This window comes from Fringilla coelebs (genome assembly GCF_963513975.1).
Source record: "Fringilla coelebs genome assembly, chromosome: 2".
Lineage (NCBI taxonomy): Eukaryota > Metazoa > Chordata > Aves > Passeriformes > Fringillidae > Fringilla > Fringilla coelebs.
Genome location: NC_140029.1, coordinates 5,270,331 through 5,288,364, shown reverse-complemented (window position 1 = coordinate 5,288,364; position 18,034 = coordinate 5,270,331). Strand labels below are relative to the sequence as shown.

Genomic DNA, 18,034 nt, shown 5'->3' with positions numbered 1-18,034 from the left:
TAATTCAGAATTGTCCAAGAGCAGCGTCTTGCTGTCTGCAGACTCTGAAACCTCCTCCCCTCCTGCCGAGTTACGCTGCTGATTTCTGGGCTGGGCTGGGACTGATCTGTCTTATTGAAACCAGCTGGGATTAAATAAGCAGCTACACAGATGTTGAGAAATCCTCTCTGAGGAGAGACATTTTTGGGTGATAAAAGGGAAAATGAAACAAATTTGATGATCTGACAGCTCAACGAAGCAGCATTTCTTTTGCTTCCTAAGAGGGAAGGAGCATTTACTACTTGATCTCCTTTTTAGATCAAAGATAATCACTGAAAGTGCTTTTGGTTTGAGCTACTGTATTGCTGTCAGCAGGAAATAATGTGGCCCAGACCTAAATTTGGCAGGCAGAGTGGGATTTGAAAGATGTCTTAAATGCCCCCTCTGCCTCCTGTGAAAATTTCACTTCAGGCTGATAAAAGAAATAGCATTTTAAATTAATAATGATGTGCAGTTTCTTACCTCGAGAACTGCTCAGCAATCTGTCCCAATAAATTCTGGAACAATTCTTCTTTCTCTGAAAAAAAAAAATAGAAGGAGGACATGATAGAAAAAAAGGGAAAGAAGATGCCCTCAGCCCTTCTGCAAAGTGGTGTCCCCAGGCTTCCAGTTCTGATGGTGAGGCCAAAAATTTGTTTAGGTGCTTTGAAGAGTGACAGGGTCTGGGAATGACTCCTTGTCTCACCTGCCTTGCTCTTCCTGCAGATTACAGCCAGGGTTTCCTGAGAAGTTTTATTTTTGGGGGGCTGGATCTCTGAGAGGTGCCTTGTTGTAAGGCAGCCCTTTCTGGAGAGGAGACCCTTGCACAGACCTTGGGGGGACACCCAGAATCCCACCTGGCTTTTGAAAGCTCCTGCTCACAGTCAGAGTGCCCATGAACAACCCCACAGCCCATGAACCCCAAATAAAACCCAGCTTGCCTTTCAGCCTTATCCTGCAAACCCATTTATTTTTTTTTCCTGGTGCAAATGCCTCAGGATTGTGCTGCCTTGCATGAACTCCAGGCAAACACCAGATGACAAAGTGCTGTCCCTGCAGAATGAGCTCTGCCCTTCCTGGTTTGTGGGATGGACACAGCAGGGCACAATTTTCCCAGCCCCTTTTCCCTTGAGAACACAGCCTGGATGGAGCTGCCACAGGGATCCCGTCAAGATCCCATTGTTCCCAGCCTCAGGAAAGTCAGGCTGATGAAGCCCCAGCCTCTTCCCAAGAGAATCACAGGACTGCAATTCCCAACTGAAGGAAAAGCAAACAATCCCCCAAAGCAGGACCCTAGATTGCAAGGGACAGAACGCTTTAGGAAGGAAGAAGTATGACAGCAATGTTTTCCCATCTTTTAGCATGTCCACACAGAAAGGAGAAATCCAAACCACCTTTGCTGAGCCCTGAGATCCCATTTTGGGATTGTTCCCTCTTTCCCCCAGCAGCTAATGCGAACTGCCCCAGAGTGCTGCAGTGATTCCTGCACTGGGGGTATGCCCAAGGAAAGGAAGCACTGAGTGCATCCTAAACACACTGCAGATCTCAGAACACCTATTTACACCCCACACAGAAACACCCCGTGGCATTTCTGCAGGTACTTCTCCTCCTTCCCCCAGGGAACACAACACCTCAACACTGCAATAGCCCAGGCAAAACACATCAGACAGAAACACAGCCCAGCATTTATTTTACCATTTATTTCTAAATAACAGCTCTTGTACCTGTTGAGAGGCTTTGCAGTTCCTCGGGTATCAGAGACATCAGCAATACTTGTCAAGAGCATTCACATCTCCGGCCAAAACAATTTGCCTGTTACCCCCTGTGCCTCAAAACTGGAGCAAGCTTTCTGTGCTCTGAAAGTCTCAGATCTAATTCCCCCCCTTTTTTTTTTCCTTTTCCCCCCCAGCTCCCAGCAGAGTGGCTAGCAGAGAAAACAGAAATTGCTTCTTCTCACAGAGACCCATTTTCCAGATTTCTCACAAAACCCAAGCGCTGAAACAAAGCGAACGCCGCGTCCTGTTTAAGAGAGGAGAAAACTTACCCTGGGCAGCACCTGGGATGGCACAGAGTCCAACAGGGAAAACAAGCAGAGAAAGCAGAGAAACCCCTGTCCTCTCCCTTCGATGCTGCTCAGCCCTCTGACAGTGGCTGGAGCGTGCCAGAGACTGACAAGTTCCCTATAAACACTGTTCCAGCAAAAAAAAAAAAAAAAACAAAAAAAACCAACCAACAAACCCAACAATCTTACTTTCACTCCCTCCCCCTGTCAAAACTCACTCTGAGTACTAAGAAATTCCCATCCAGGGAACAGTCAGCTGCAATCTGATGTTTATGGATGCAATAAAAGACTTTCAAAATGAAGATGTATGTTTTTATAACCCTAGGGTGCAGTAAAGATATATGACTAAGAGTGGCAGCTCGCCTCATCTTAAAGAGACAAAGATCCATTTCTCTGCCCTGTTCCTTGCAGAGGGGAAGACCTCTGGTAACCCCGGGTTCTGAAGAAAAGGAGACATTGCTCTGACACAGTTTAGTCTTGTTTGTCCCCTCCTTTGTAAAACAGGAGGGCTGAGTGTGCTTTTGCTTCCTCCATTACCCTCTGCCTCGTTTTTATACCTCTGGGCAGGGCTGAAGCCCCATGTTCACACAGATACCTTTTACCTGGGATTGCTTCCTTTGTTTTGCTGCAATTTCCTCCCTGAAAAGGAAATCCTGCTGCAAGCAGCACTGGCAGCAGCTCTGGGGGCTTTGCTGAGGGTCCTGGTGCAGCATCCCCAAAAAAATCCCCTTTCTTCTCCCCTCACCTCCCAATGAGCAATATTCGCAGATGCAGGTGCTCAGCGAGTCAGGTGTTTGCAGAGCACACTCTGGGTGTTTTGCAGCTGACAGCTGACAATCAGAACCCCCCAGAAGATGCTGCAATGGTTAATGCTGGGCAGGGCCAGGCCAGCTCAGGCTTCCCCAGGCTGCCCAGGGCTCAGTGCCCTGCTGGCTGCGGGCACAGCCACTCCTGCTCTTTGCCCTGTGGCCTCTGCCAAGCCCAGCAGGGAGCTTGGCCAGGACACCATGGAGAGAGGAGCTGTTCTGCCTCGTCTCCTGCAGGTTCTGGGAGGAAAGCAGGTGTGGGGGGAGATGGCAGCAGCGTTTTTTCCTGTGACCCCTGCCGCGGGCGGGCGGGAGGCTGGCAGGGAGAGCCCACCTTCCCTGCCAGGCTGGCACCAGGGGCACACTGAGCGGCTCAGGTGAGCTGCCCTGGCACAGATGGTTTATCACCCACTGGCAGACACCCTCTGCCTCACACCATGCTGCTCACAGCGCCTCTTCCTGTACCCTCTCACCCTCTGGGATCACGGCCAGGGAGCCACCTCCATCCTCCCACTCTCCTGGCTCCCTCTGCCACCCTGCCAGCCCCAACAGGCTGTGGGCAGGGACTCCCTGGGCTTGGGGGGTGGCTTGGCTTGCCCCTGGCTTTTCTGCTGTGGCCAAGCAAGGCTGGGAGGGCATGGGCATCTCCCTTTCCTTGCCAGCTTCAGGCTGGTGAATGCCTGCCCTGTTTCTCACAAATGCTTCTGCCTCTGTCTGCATTTCACTCTCTGTGGTTTGCTTGGATCAGGGCAGTCAGAGTAATTAAAAAAACCACAAGCAGCCAGGTGAAGCCTTGGGAAGGGGTGAATTTCAAGCCCAAGCCCACATCCATGAATCTGTCACATGGAGCCCCAGATTCATGTAATTCACAGCTCAGGTTAATTTGGGCTGTTGCATGCAAATTCCCCATCAGGTGAGCAATCCCAAAGCAGTTGGCCACATCCCAATGCATGGAGCAGTGGTGGGAGGAGGATTTTTCTCTCCCAGTCTCTGCCTCCTCAGTCTTGCCTGAGCTGAGGGCATGAACGAGAACCAAAAGGAGAAGAGAGAGATGCCAGAATAAGAAGATTGAGACACAGTGACAAGTTTCTGTCGTTTTACCAATACCAAATCACAGAAGATCTCAGGTGTTGAATCATCCAGGAGGAAAATCATCCCAGTGCAGCCAGTGCTGGGCTTTGCTGCCCTAACTTTGGAGCAGTAGGAAAGTCCCTGAGAATGTTTTCCTGTCCTGTCAGGACCACAGTAGGTCTTTTGACCTCCACAACAGCTCCTTTCTCTGCACTGTCAGAAATGAAACAGATTTCAATTTCATCCCTCGAGAGGGTGCTGCTAATAGGGTTTGTTCATTTAATTGTCACCCCTGTCAAATCTATAAGTGCCTGAACCCTGCTAATTAGAGCAACAACACACAGCCATCAATTTGTGAGTTGTGAGCCAGTTCCACCAGGAGGACACAGAGCAGAGCCCTTCTGCTGGTGGGAGGGAGAGGATGCTCATTCAATGGGTTTGGAAATTAAAATACCACAGAGAAAAGGGTTTGCCACAGGGGTTTTGATGCTCTGCCTGGACAGCCACGAATCTTCTGGTCCAAGGCCATAGGAGGAGGGACAGGCTGGGATCCAGCAGCTTCACAGGCTCAGAGCCAGCCAGCTCAGGCCTCCTCTAACCCTAACCCTGACCCTGACCCTCACCCTAATCCCAGCACTTGCAGACAGCTGACCCCTGACACATCCATGGCTGCTGCATCCAACACTCTCTGCAATAATAATGCTTTTATTTCCAACCCTCTCCCCTGACTATGGCCAGGAAATGAAGAACTGTTTCTTAGCAGGACTCCATGGATATCTCCTCTGCTGGATAGCAGCCACTGCTTATGTTTTTCCTCCCTAAGGATTATATTTCCCAGTCCCACCTTTTACAGCCTCTGTTCTCTGTGTCATTCTCCTGCAGCTGCCTGGGAGACTGCTAAAAGAGGTTCATTCCCTCCCACCACTGTGAAAATTGGGGTGACCCCCTTTTTGGCACCTATTTGGATGAGCTGCCTTGGGAAGCAGAATGATTCAGGCAGACTTGTGTGAGAAGTGAAGAATAGAACAGAGCTGGCTTTTTTTTTTTTTTTCTTTTAATGAAAAGGAACAATTTCCCACTCTGTTTATTCTTCCTACTGTCAGCAAAATGTCAGGAATGCTTAAGATTAATGACAAGCCATGTGAAAGAGAAAAAGATACCAAGGAACATTAGTTCCATCACACTCAGCTCAACTTTCTTCCTCTTTCCACAGCAGACTCTGTCTTATGTTTTGACAATCTATGGCCAGAATTTTTCTTGCCCTTCTCAGCTCAGATCTTTGGAAATCCTTTTTTTTTTTTGAAAGGCAGGGAGTGAAGAGAGATCTTGCTGACACAGTGAGCTGTGCCCTGCACAAAGCAGAGCCATGTGCTGTCAGCTGGGGATGACAAATGAGGGCCTTGGGAGAGTGTGAAAACTCATCCACGGTCCTATAAAAATATACTGCCAGCTTCATGTTAGGGGAATAAAAGAAAAGCATTCAAGAAGGAGTATGTTTTCTGGAAAGCCCCTCAATCAGCTGGTCTAACTCGGTGGCATTCCCTGCTGGAGCCGTGCTGGCCCCATTTCCCTGCCGTGGGGCAGCTGGGGATGGTTACTCACAGGGCTGGGACACAGAGCCACGTGCTCCACCCCACCTCTCCTCCTGTGATCGTGCCAAGTGTGCTCCCAGAGCAGGAGAGTGATGCTGCTGCTGCTGCAGCAGGGTTTGTCACAACAAGGAAACTCTTTGGCAGGCAGCTCCTTCCCCTCTGCAGTCACACGTGGCCCTTGGCTGTCACTACCTCCTCCTGGCAGTCCCTGACATGGGATTTGTTTATGGCTTCGTACCAATCTCGCTGTGAGGAGGTTCTTCCCTGTTCCCTACCCTCTGTGCTCTCTTTGCTCTCTGTTCACCTTTGCTCCCTGCACAATCTCCCTGCTGTTGCCTCTCTGTCCTCCCCACATCCTCATTTCCAGATGCCTCACAGAACAGCCTCAGCTCCTTGTGCCTCCCCTCCTGGCAGGCACAGTGCTGTCACACACTCTGTTTCCATCCATAATTCAGGACCCCTAAGCCAGAAGATGAGGTGGGACCACCAAAACATCATCTCTCCTGTCCCAACAAACCCACCTGCTCCTGCACTCCACTTTTTCCAGCCCCAGGCTTTCTGTCTCACTCCTGTGCTGTTTTCCAGGACAGTCACAACCTCTTGCCCTTTGTCTCTCCTATCTTCCCACTTGACTGCTCCAAGGAGTGTCCCCAGCTGATGTCTCCTCTCCTGCTGCAGCCCTGCCAGCCTCTCCCTGTGGCTCCAGAGTGTCCAGGCTGCCTTGATGTCAGTGGCAGGAGATTCTGCAGCTGCACAGATGAGAGAAACCACGAGCCAGATGCTCACAGGAATTGCCCCAAGCCAAAGTTCTGCTCCAGTGTCTGAGAGCATGATACAGACAGCAAGGAGAAGTGGGAGGAGTGGCACTCCAGCCCTGCCTGTGGCTGGGGAATGTGCTCCAGATGTGTTCTTTCACCCAGGCCCTCTTTAATCTTGTCAGGTGAATTTAAATATTTATCACACTTAGAGTTACCATGCCCACAACAGAAGTTATGTTCTCTCCTCAGCTATTTGGGAATAACGTGAGGCTCAAACGTTGTGCTCAGCTTTCCAGCAGAGGAATGGGCAGGTTTAACAAAACACTGCAGGACAGGCTTTCATTTTTCTTGCCTGAAAAACCCTCCTGCTCCATGCAAGGCTTTCCCCAGGGCATCAGGAGTGCTGAGTCAGACCAGAGCAAGGCACTAGGAAAGCTCCCTGGACTCAGCCATTCACCTGATCTTCAAATTCATTGAAATTCAGGCACATTTTTTAAGCTTTCCTGCAGAACACTGTGATCAAACACTTATTCTGCTGCAGCTACAACCATGACAATGACATCTTCAGGTTTTTGCCTCATTGCCACATAACTTCCACATGCAAATGATTGCAAATTCAGTTTTACTTAATTCAGGTTCAGTTCAAAAGGGTCATTTTACCTGAGAGCTGCTCAGTCATAACTGGTATCACTTTGTATGGGGACCTGGAAGAGCCACAGAGGGTTGATGTTAGCAGCACTCAAAATGCAGTTTGTATTTCACATCTGTGCCCCCTGAGAAGTACAGAGAAGTATCTGAAGATATGCCAAGCTCTCTTAAAACCTGTGAGTTTGAGTAAGCAACGGACACTTTTTCTGACCACACAACCCTCTGATTTACAGAGAGTTTAGAAACAGAATGATTAGATTCTCTGATTTAGAAACAGAATCATGGAACCATAGAATAGTTTGGGTTGGAAGGAACTTTAAAAATCCTCCAGCCCCTTGCCATGGGCAGGGACACCTTCCAGCATCCCAGGCTGCTCAGAGCCCTGTCCCTGCCCAGCCTGGCCTTGGAAACTTCCAGGGCTGGGGCAGCCACAGCCTCTTTTTGCCCTGTCCTGTGCAGGAGCTCCCTTCCAGCTGCTGGGACTGCCCCACTCAGTATCAATAAAGGCAATGGCATTGAAAAGTCATCCTGAAATATGGGCCAAAGCCAGCAACGAAGAGACCTGAACTCATCACTCATCACAGGCTTTGAGTTGGCTTTTCAAGTAATCTGCTGGTTGTGTCCTAGCAGGGCAGTCAGGAGTGGGGGAACAACAGAGCTTTGGCAGCAAACAGGGAGGGATGGGAACAGATGTTCTACACTGAACACCTAAAAGCAGTATTTTTTTCCCCTGAGACAATTACTCCTGCTTTAACAAATACAAATCTTCCAGACCAGGACACATGCTACAGGCCAGCACACATTTCTTCCTCCATCCCCCTCCCTCTGCTCACCTCCCACTGCACACAAAAGGCTTCTGCAGGCAGCCCCCTCCCCTTGCTGGGGCCTGAGCCTGTCCTGGAGGAGCAGGTGGCAGCAGGGCTCACCTCTCTGTGTTTGCAGGCATCGTGGGGTCGATGGACACCATGCAGTTGTCTGCTGTCAGCAGGGAGATGGTGGTGTTCCTGAAATGCAAGTTCCACAGAGGGTTATGTGACCTGGAAATGCCAGCTGGAATTCTGTGCTGCTGCATGTGATGCAGAGCCATCTTCCCTCCTGCAGGTGCATCTTTTCTCCTTGCTCCTGGCCTGGCAGCTCTGTTACCTCAGAAAGGGTCAAAGCCCAGGGCAGGGCAGGCTTGATGCTTCACCCATGTAAAATGTGAAGTGTGGTAATTGTTGATCTCAGAGCAGACCTTGCTCCCTGCTAATTCATTTATTCTTTTGACTCACTGTATAATAATTTCTGTTAAAAAGCTGTATTTTGTGATACATTGACTCAGCAGCTACATATTGACTCATACCATACAAATAACTTTTGGTGCTATGAATGTCTTGAAATTAGTTACTCATTTACCAAAACAAACAAAACAAATATCTTGCTGAATATGGGGTCTTTCTCTTTTTTAATTACTGTGCTAAGGGTGATCTCACAGGCTCAGATGTAAACCTTGGAGGTTTACTTTGGCTCCAGGATCCTGGTTGAAATGCAATTTTCCTTTGAAAATCTTCTGATGAAAATAAAATGCCAAATATGCAGTGAACACCCTGACTCTGAATGATTAAAACTGCTGAACAAAGTTTCCTGGGTGATGGAGTGGAAGTCTTTGACATCAGAGGAAAATGAGAGTTATTAACCTCTCTAATGTCAAATGGGAGGAAATAGAACAAACAGCAAAGGGCATTAATTCTGTCCAGCAGCTTATGCAAATTCAATTTTATCTTTCAATCCTCAGAGCTGGAGTCATGCAATAAAACCATTATTAAAAGACTGGCTTATTTTTCTCCTGCACATTTCCTGTACTGTAAAGTTGTGAGTCCAGAGATAAAGGCTTTGCCTTGCTGCATCCAGCCTGTGCTGCTCCAGGTGCTTATTCAGACAGCAGATTCCCCCTTCTCGAGGTGATTGAGGGATCTGGAGATGATTGAGGGGCTTCCCTCCCCTGCTCCACTGCCTGGAGGCGTTGGATGGATGGATGGATGGATGGATGGATGGATGGATAGATAGATGATTGTGGGGGTACCAGTTGTGGGTTTCTCTGGGTCTGGGTTGAAGGCACTCCAGATGGTGTTTCATGTTCACACTCAGGTGTTTATTATTTCTTATCAGTGAAACAGTCTCACTGCTGTGAGTGCAGCAGCTTTTCATTAGAAGGCACAAAATGGCCAACAATCTCTTGTTCCAAGGACTTTTAAGACTGAACTATCCAATGAAGAACTGACACCTGGATTATTTTCCCTTTTAACCCAATAACTGATCCCACAGAGCTGCAATGGGGACTTTTCTGCCCAAGTACAAAATGCCACCCAAACCCATGGAGAAGGAGGAAGAAGAAGGTGAAGAAGAAACCCAGGACCACACTCTGTGCCCTCCATCTTGCTTCCATCCACAACATACTAAAAACCCCAAACCCTCAATTTCTCACCCAGTGACACACCCACACTGCTCTCTATAATCTATTTCACACTTTTGTGGATTCCAGTCCATCTTGGGAAGTTTCTGGGAAACTTTCTCCATGAATGAGGGTCAAAGTCAGTGCTGCCCTGGGGGTCAGGGCACCCCAGAGCAGACAGAGAAATATTCCCAGTGCCCTGGGCTTCCACAGATGGTGGATGGATGGACGGATGGATGGATGGATAGATGGATGGATGGATGGATGGATGGATGGATGGATGGATGGATGGATGGATGGAGGGATGACGGAAGGATGGATGGATGATGGGTGGATTGATGATGAAGGGATGGATGGATGGATGGATGGATGGATGGATGGATGGATGGATGGATGGAGGGATGACAGAGGGATGGATGGATGGATGGATGGATGGATGGTAGGATGGATGGATGGATTATGGGTGGATTGATGATGGAGGGATGGTTGATGGGTGGATGGATGGATGGATGGATGGATGGATGGGTGGGTGGATGGATGGATGGATGGATGGATGGATGGATGGATGGAGGGATGACGGAAGGATGGATGGATGATGGGTGGATTGATGATGAAGGGATGGATGGATGGATGGATGGATGGATGGATGGATGGATGGATGGAGGGATGACAGAGGGATGGATGGATGGATGGATGGATGGATGGATGGATGGTAGGATGGATGGATGGATTATGGGTGGATTGATGATGGAGGGATGGAGGGATGGTTGATGGGTGGATGGATGGATGGATGGATGGATGGATGGATGGATGGATGGGTGGATGGATGGATGGATGGATGGATGGATGGATGATGGATGGATGGATGTTACACCTTCCACCACATTCCAGCCTTTCCCACACACCCTCCCGTGACCCTGGACCCCTCTCGGCACTGAGCTTTCAGCTGGATACTGCTCTTGAGGTTGAAGGGAACAAATCCCATTTGGGTTTTTCCCAAATGGAAAATCGCAGCAGGAGGGTTACAGGGATTTTGTGAGACAACATAAATTAGGAAATACATGGCCTGGGAAATGGATTTGGAAATATTTATGTTCTATAAAATGGTTCAGCTGGAGTGCTTTGTGTTGGACTATCCCATTCCTGGGATTAGATTTTAAAACACCTAAAGAGAAAGCTTATTACCTGGGGGCAATCCTTCTTGTTGGCCCCATTTTCCCCCCTAAAAAACAGGTTCTAAACAAGTGCCTGCATTTCACTCAATATGGGCAAAAATGTTGTACTGAGATATAAGTGGTAGGTGTGCCCAACATTTGTGTACTCAGGACTGGGCTTCTTCACTTGATTTAATTTTAGATTATTTCTCCTCTGTTCTACTCTGTTCCACTCTATTCCTCATGTGCAGCCAACGCTGAGGTGGCTCAATTCCCTGCCTCCACATTTTCCAGCTCTTGATTGCCCCAGTTTCTTCTTCCACCAGACTGGAACGAGAGGCAAGCCTGAATAGCAGCTAAGTAAATCATTTGGGGCCTGTCTTTAAATTGCTCCCAAAGGAAAGAAACAAAAGTGAAATGAATGTCACAAATGACAGACCTACCTCGGTAGCCCTGTTGCAATGCAGAAAAGGTCCATAATGTCTTTGGAATTGCAGTATTTACTGAAGATCACCTTCCAAAGGAAACAGCAGCAGAGGGAAAAAAATGAAAAAAAAAAAGAGAAAGGTTGGTTAGTTCCCACAGAGATAGGAATCCTGTTCAGGCATGCACTGGGCTAATTTTACAGCACAGTCTATGATTTCAATTATCTGATTTGATTGGTGAGCTGGAGTATTTCTCTACTCCTGTGTAATACCTGTGTCTTTGTCAATAAAGCAAGCAAGCTCTGGAGACCAAAGTGCTGTTCAGAAGTGGAGCAATAAAGTGTGTGAGCTGAGAGGAGTGCTGCTGTGGGATGGTAACAACTATAAATTAAAGAGTGCAAGAGCCTGGAAGGAAGAAAGGAAGAAAACTGCCCAGATTTGAGCAGGTCATGGGATGGTATAAAAGGGTGTTGCTTTTTGGACCACACCAGCTTATACTAGGTTGAAAGTGAGCAGAGCTTATGCCAAAATTCCTACTGACTGTTAGATGTTCCTACTGTTAGGTCAGAAGCCAGACCTGGGATTACAAAATTTGCCACAGTTACCTTCCCATCTCCCCAAACACCTCTTCATTCCCCCACCCTTCCACACACACCAAGCAGCTGCAGAGAAGACTGAGCAGCACATCCCCTGATCCCATTTTTCTATTCCTGTGCTTTCAGTGACACAATCCCAGCCACAGTTTTCCCCAGAACTCCTGTGTCCATCATGACTTGTAGGTCATGATCCTCCCAGCTTCTTCTGCAGTCAGAAAACACTTTAATGATACCATTACAGCACTTCCCATCAGTCTCACCATGCCCCAGTGCAATATTTAAACTCTGTCATCTAAAGCTTGTTAAATTACTTGCCCTGTATTTTATCATGGGTGAGTGGCAGGCCAGAAACAGAACCCAGGAGTCCTAATTTGATGTCTTGTTGGATTAAGAGACAGCACACTGCCTCTGAAAGAAAAACACTCAAGAATTCAACAGCAGCACTCTGCATGAGGAGTGTCCCATTTCAATAAATGTGTATTTGTAGGATGTCTGTCCTTGTGACTGAGGTCCCTGAGGTTGCTTCCAATACAAACCCACGTCTCCTCTGTTGGGTGCACGTTGCACTATTGAATCTTCCACTGCTCTAAATCAAAATCTTGTTCCTAGTGGACTTATTGGGGAAAACAGCCATTGAAAAGGATCTCTGCTGCCAGTGAAAAAAATCAAGTGTGGGTGGAATAAAAAGAAAGTGCAGACATGAGAATGAAGGATGGGGCTTGAATGCTTCTGCCAGTGCTGTGCCCCTTTCCTCAGAGCAACTCTGAGCTCCTCTGAGTGGCTGTGCTGGAGGCTTTCAACCTGCCTTAGAAATTAAGTGCCTCATTGCAGCCAGACTCTCCTTAAAGCCAGGAAAAGCAACAAGGAGTGGGAATGGTTTATCCAGTGAGGATGGTTTATCCAGTGGGGTTGTTTTATCCAGGGGGGATGGTTTATCCAGTGAGGATGGTTTATCCAGTGAGGATGGTTTATCCAGTGGGGATGGTTTATCCAGTGAGGATGGTTTATCCAGTGGGGTTGTTTTATCCAGGGGGGATGGTTTATCCATTGAGGATGGTTTATCCAGTGGGGTTGTTTTATCCAGGGGGGATGGTTTATCCATTGAGGATGGTTTATCCAGTGGGGTTGTTTTATCCAGGGGGGATGGTTTATCCATTGAGGATGGTTTATCCAGTGGGGTTGTTTTATCCAGGGGGGATGGTTTATCCATTGAGGATGGTTTATCCAGTGGGGTTGTTTTATCCACGGGGGATGGTTTATCCATTGAGGATGGTTTATCCAGTGGGGTTGTTTTATCCAGGGGGGATGGTTTGCCTGCTCGCTCCTGAGCAAAGCATCAGGGGTTGTGTGGCGCAGAGGAGGATGATGGTGGTCACTGCTAGAGGTGGGTGTGACCCACACCTACACTCACACCCACCTTCCCTGTGTTCTGCCCCAGGTGAAATTACTCCAGGCAGAATCTTCACAAAACCTTCATGTGGCATTCACATTCTCTGAAAAAATCCCTTCGCCCAGGATTTTTCTCTTGGGAAGCTGAGAAGCCTCAGAGAAAAGGAAAACAATTCTTCTCTCATTTGCTTCTCCTGTGTTGTGCTCATGTGGAATGTGTTTGGAGATTGTTCACCCACAGGTGATTGTTCCATTGCATTCTGCTGGGAGTTGTTTTCACTCTTTGGCCAATCAGGGCCAAGCTGTGTCAGGACTCTTTCCAGAGTCACGAGTTTTCATTATTGTCTTTTTAGCCTTCTGTAAGTATCCTGTCTGTATTCTTTAGTATAGTATACTATTCTTTAATATAATATAGTATCATAAAGTAATAAATTAGTCTTCTGAGAACATGGAGTCAGATTCATTATTCCTGCCTTTGTCAGGACACTCTCTGCAAATACAACACCTTCAGGAACTTGATTGCTGAGGCAGGGAGTAACTACTGCTGGGGAAATGGGTGTGTCTTGAAAGTCAAGATTGACCCTTGGTTATTAAAGCACAGAAGCAATCCAAGCAATAAAATACAGCCAATGGAGTTCAGATAGGGCTGAAATCCTGCTCCTAGCAGAACCCAGCGCCCTGACAGACTGATAGCTGCTGAAATTGGCTGGCAGAATATTGGAGCACAACTGGTACAGGCAGTAACTGGACAGATGATGTCAATTGTGGCCAAAGGCTTGTGATGTGCCAGGAGTGCTATTTCAGGTATTGAGGTTTCTTATTCTGGAAATCAATTATTATTGACCAGGACAGACAGGAGAGGAAAAGATAAAAAAATTATTAGGCAACATCAAAGGTAAGAAAGTTGGCCTGACTCATAGAAAGCAGTAGGAGCTTTCAACACACTGAGGATGAATTTTAATGTTTCCTCTTACTCCATGCAGTAGTGAAAGAGTGGGAAGCGAAACAAAGGCTGTGATACTAGATCATGAGCCATCTCCATACATGCTTTTCAGTTTTCCATACTTGGCATTTTTACTTAGGTTTGCTAAAACTGGATTTGTGAATCACCCACTGCAGTTTCATACTCATCTCAGGGTGCTTGTCCTCAGCTGGTTGGGTTTTTTTTTTTCTTTTTCACAAAATAACATGCTATTAAAATTTCCTTCTTCTGCAGCCTGCTGAGCTGTTCTGAGCATCTCCCTTGTGCTCTGAAGCACAGCAGCCAGCCTCAGATGTTCTCTGTCCCCAGGTTCGTGCTCCCAGCAGAGTCGATGCCAGTTGTGCTGATGGAACACAGCTGGAATGTGGTTTGGAGGATGGGAGGACAGCCCTGGGTGCTATTGATGGCTCCAGCAGCGAACAGGAATCCTGTGTGCCTGGAGTCCATTACCCCTGGGGGGACATCAGCAGCAGGAAGGCAATGTGGGGACACTTGGCTGGTGGCCACACTTTGGTGGCACCCATGCGTGGCACGCGGGCTGTCCCGTGACCTGCAGAGGTTGACCTGCAGCTCTGAGGACAGGCAGCCCTGGCACTGGGGGACAGAACATCTCACCCAGCCCTGTGGAGCTGTCCCTGCTCAGGCAGGTGTCCCCAGACCTTTGCTGCTCAGCCTGAGTCTCCATGATCACACCTTTCTGGCACGGTCTGGGGGTCTGATCCACAAATTTCATCTCCCTTCAGACCTGTCTCTGATCCACATCTTGCTTAGGTCCCTCTGGGTGACAAGCCACTGCTGAGGTGTCTCACAGGACCTCATTCCCTGCATTAATGCCTGGTGCTGGAAGATATCCTGGCTCAGGAGAAGATTGAGATCTTGCTTAGCAGAGGCAAGAGTTGGGAGAGCACAGCAGCTCCTCCAGCTCTGGTAGTGGGCTATGATCATGCATGTGTAGGGTTTCCTATAATGAAATGCCAGGTTTCCTCATAGTACACATTTAAAAAGTGCACAGTCATGCAAATCAGCCCAAAAAATCCAGGGATGAACCTCCAGGGATGAAGAAAAAGAGGATGCAGGGACTCTGATGTTGCCTGGTGGCACAAAGGTCTCCTGCAAGACCACTCAACACACAAGATGCTCAGCTGCTGAAAGCAAATGCAGAACTGAAATCAGGCCTGAGCAGAGTCACAGCAGTGACAAACCACGTGGGGAAGGGAAACAGAGGCCTCTTCTTCAGCTTGCAGACTGATGGCTAATTGCCAAGAAGAAAATCAGCCACATATAAACCCTGTTAACTGCATTTCCCTTGGGTTTGTGCCAGGAGGAAAAGGCTGAATTCCTGGAAAGTCATCTGCAAACAGGTTTTTTTTTTCCCCTCTGAGAGTTAACATGATTTCATATTTCTGTCCTTGCTGTTGTTATCCAGACCTCTGAGATGGTGGATCTCCCACCCCACCATTCAAGGCCAGGTTGGATGGGTCCCTGAGGAACCTGATCAATTTGAAAATGTCCCTGCTCATTGCAGGGGATTGAACTAGACCCTTAAGGGTCCCTTCCAACCCAATTCTATGATTCTACCACGTGTAGGAAAAAAAACAATGGCAGGAAAAGCAGCTTTCTCTGAATGCTCAACTTGTTTGTGCCAAGGAGTTTCCATCAAGATCAGGGAGCAGCCATTCCATTTGAGAGGGCAACTCTCTGTGTGCCTTGGAAAGCAACGTGATGCAACTGGGGGGAAAGCAGAATGAATAATGACTGAGGCTTTTTGGAGTGGAAATAACATTTTGATGAGGCATGCAGGGACTGCAAAGTAGGACAGCTCAGTTTGAGGGGATGCCTGGATCCTGGCCTGGCCCTCAATTCTGTGGGACTGGTTTCTTTCCTGAAAACAGTTCCGCATTTATTTTTTCTTTTGAAACATTTTCTTCTGAAATAAGGAGCCATTGTCTCTTAATCCACAGTATCCACCTCTGGTCTAGAAGGATTTAAAAACCCCTCTTGGGAAGAGCAGGGATTAAGAGCCCTGGCGCTCTGGGCTGGCTTCCCCACTTGGAGAGGAGCTCAGATTAAGGACTGTGATGGAGATTTTACCAAAGGACCATTGTGCACAGACTCTGCAGCCTACCAGTTTACAGCTAATCACATTATATTTTGCTTTCAGATAGGATAGGTAAAAACACAGTTTACAAATCCAATTTGTGTTCTATATTTGATCCTCAGAACAGCTAATCCTCTCTGTAAACAGCAAACTCTGTCCAGAACATTATCATGTTCTGATCTCCTGTCTGTAATTGGGTATTCTTCCAAGAATTTAATTTCTGTTTGATTATTTTTATTTTACCCTAGTAAAATTCCTAAATAGATAATGTAAAAATATTTTTGAAGCCAGTGTACCCTCAGTTTCCAGTTCTACTTCATTTCTTCTGGTTTCAACCTGCTGCCTTCAACACTTTAGCACTTGGTCATGTCTTTCATTCAGCTCAGTGAGCAATGTTCAGAGTCAGGGCTGAAATTGCAGGCTTTAAACAATCTAAATTACACTCTTTCACTAATGAGAATGGGGGATACAATGTCAGAAAAGATTCTAGTAAAACTCAGGTATGTATCTTGCATGGACTGTGAAAATTGCTGCTGTTTCTGCAAGAGCAGCTTTCATGGAGGATTTCTGAGCTATTAAGGCAGAAGATTCATGTGAAATTTTTCATTGTGATTCTCTCTGTCTTTCCAGAGGTGTTTGTCATCCATATCAAAATGAAGAACAATCCAGAAGTTTTAGGTATCCCTCTGTAGGAATCACTGAAAGGATTTCATATTTCCCAACCCATAAGCAAATAGGTCTTCCTCAAAAAATATCCATAAATGTCCTCTCTGTCATAGTCCCCAATACCCAAAAGAAGCTTCACCTAAAACCCCATATTTAAAAACATTCCAGCTTTCTCATTCTTTAAACTTAAACATAGCATCAGCCCCACTATACCCAAACTCTCAGTCTCCTTTTTTATTTCTGGCACTAATTAACAGCTGATATTCAGAAAACCACTCATTTATCTGAGCTTGGAATGTTAGGAGCATTAAAAATAGGCTGCCAGATTTGCCATCTGTTTGATACAGTGGGAGCTTCTCTGAGAGAAGAACAGAAAACCAGAGCATGTGTGCATGTCCATGTGTGGGGGAGAAAACACGAGAGCCCTCAGCTGAGGGTCTGAGCAAAAATGGAAACTCCCCTGAGCTTCAAACACTGATAGGGGATGGGAAGTGTGGCAGATATTTTATCCCAAAAGCTCTGTAACATTCTGATTCACGCAGTTCTGGGCAGGGACGTGGCTTGAGAATGTTCATTTCAACGGGAAATGTCCTTGTGGGGTTTGTTTGGTGTCATTTTAACCACCCCCAGCATCTCCCCAGTGCCTCTCTGCCAGGTGCCCTCTGCTGCCAGCAGAACAGGAGGACAATCTCCAAATCAGCCCAGGTGTCTCCAAACCCCCTCTGGGATGGGATGAATCATCCCTGGAGATGCCACCCGCCCCCCCAGTGACTCCAGGGATCCTGCAGGACTCTCCTGGAGCTGCCATCCCTCCCGTTGGTATTCCTGTGCTTAACTGGGGTCAATCCCACTCCTTTCCCTATGCATTGCCCTAAATTAGGGAACAGGAGCTGCCAGACAGAGCTGATGCACCAGGATCCCGAGGCATGAGGTAAGTCACAATTCCCACCCCTGTAACATCCCTGAAAAGAGAGCTGTGGGAAAAGAGATTTTCCTCTTTTTAGGAAAGAAAAATGTCCATGATGCACCCGTAGGTGTGTGAGCCCAGGACAGGCTTGCAGATTGTCCCTGAGAGGGGCAGCACGGCAGAGGCTGGCTCTTCCACTGCCAGCAGAGAAGCATCTCAGCAATTTTTAGAGTCATCAGGGCTCATAGCAAAAGGGAGATTACATTCAGGAGAGACTTGTGCAACCTACTGACTGCACTAAGGGACATATTGCAAATACTGCATCTGTCAGTACTAATTATTAACGGCAGAACACAACCAGGAGGCAACAAGGCTGATTGTGAGGGGCCAGGCTGAAAGTTTCCTATCTTCTGCAGCAGAAATAAAAACAT

General features: G+C 47.5%; 1 protein-coding gene across 1 annotated transcript in view; it reads right to left on the bottom strand.

Annotated features, from left to right (window-relative positions):
• Nucleotides 1-18,034, bottom strand: part of PDE9A (phosphodiesterase 9A) — a gene marked incomplete at both ends in the record, with an annotated part of 53,416 nt that overhangs the window by 28,920 nt on the left and 6,462 nt on the right. Inside the window, 4 exons of the mRNA XM_084225987.1 lie at nucleotides 502-556; nucleotides 6,968-7,011; nucleotides 7,882-7,959; nucleotides 10,984-11,054. Of these exons, the coding sequence (XP_084082113.1) occupies nucleotides 502-556; nucleotides 6,968-7,011; nucleotides 7,882-7,959; nucleotides 10,984-11,054 (248 nt within the window). The remainder of the gene's footprint in view (nucleotides 1-501; nucleotides 557-6,967; nucleotides 7,012-7,881; nucleotides 7,960-10,983; nucleotides 11,055-18,034) is intronic.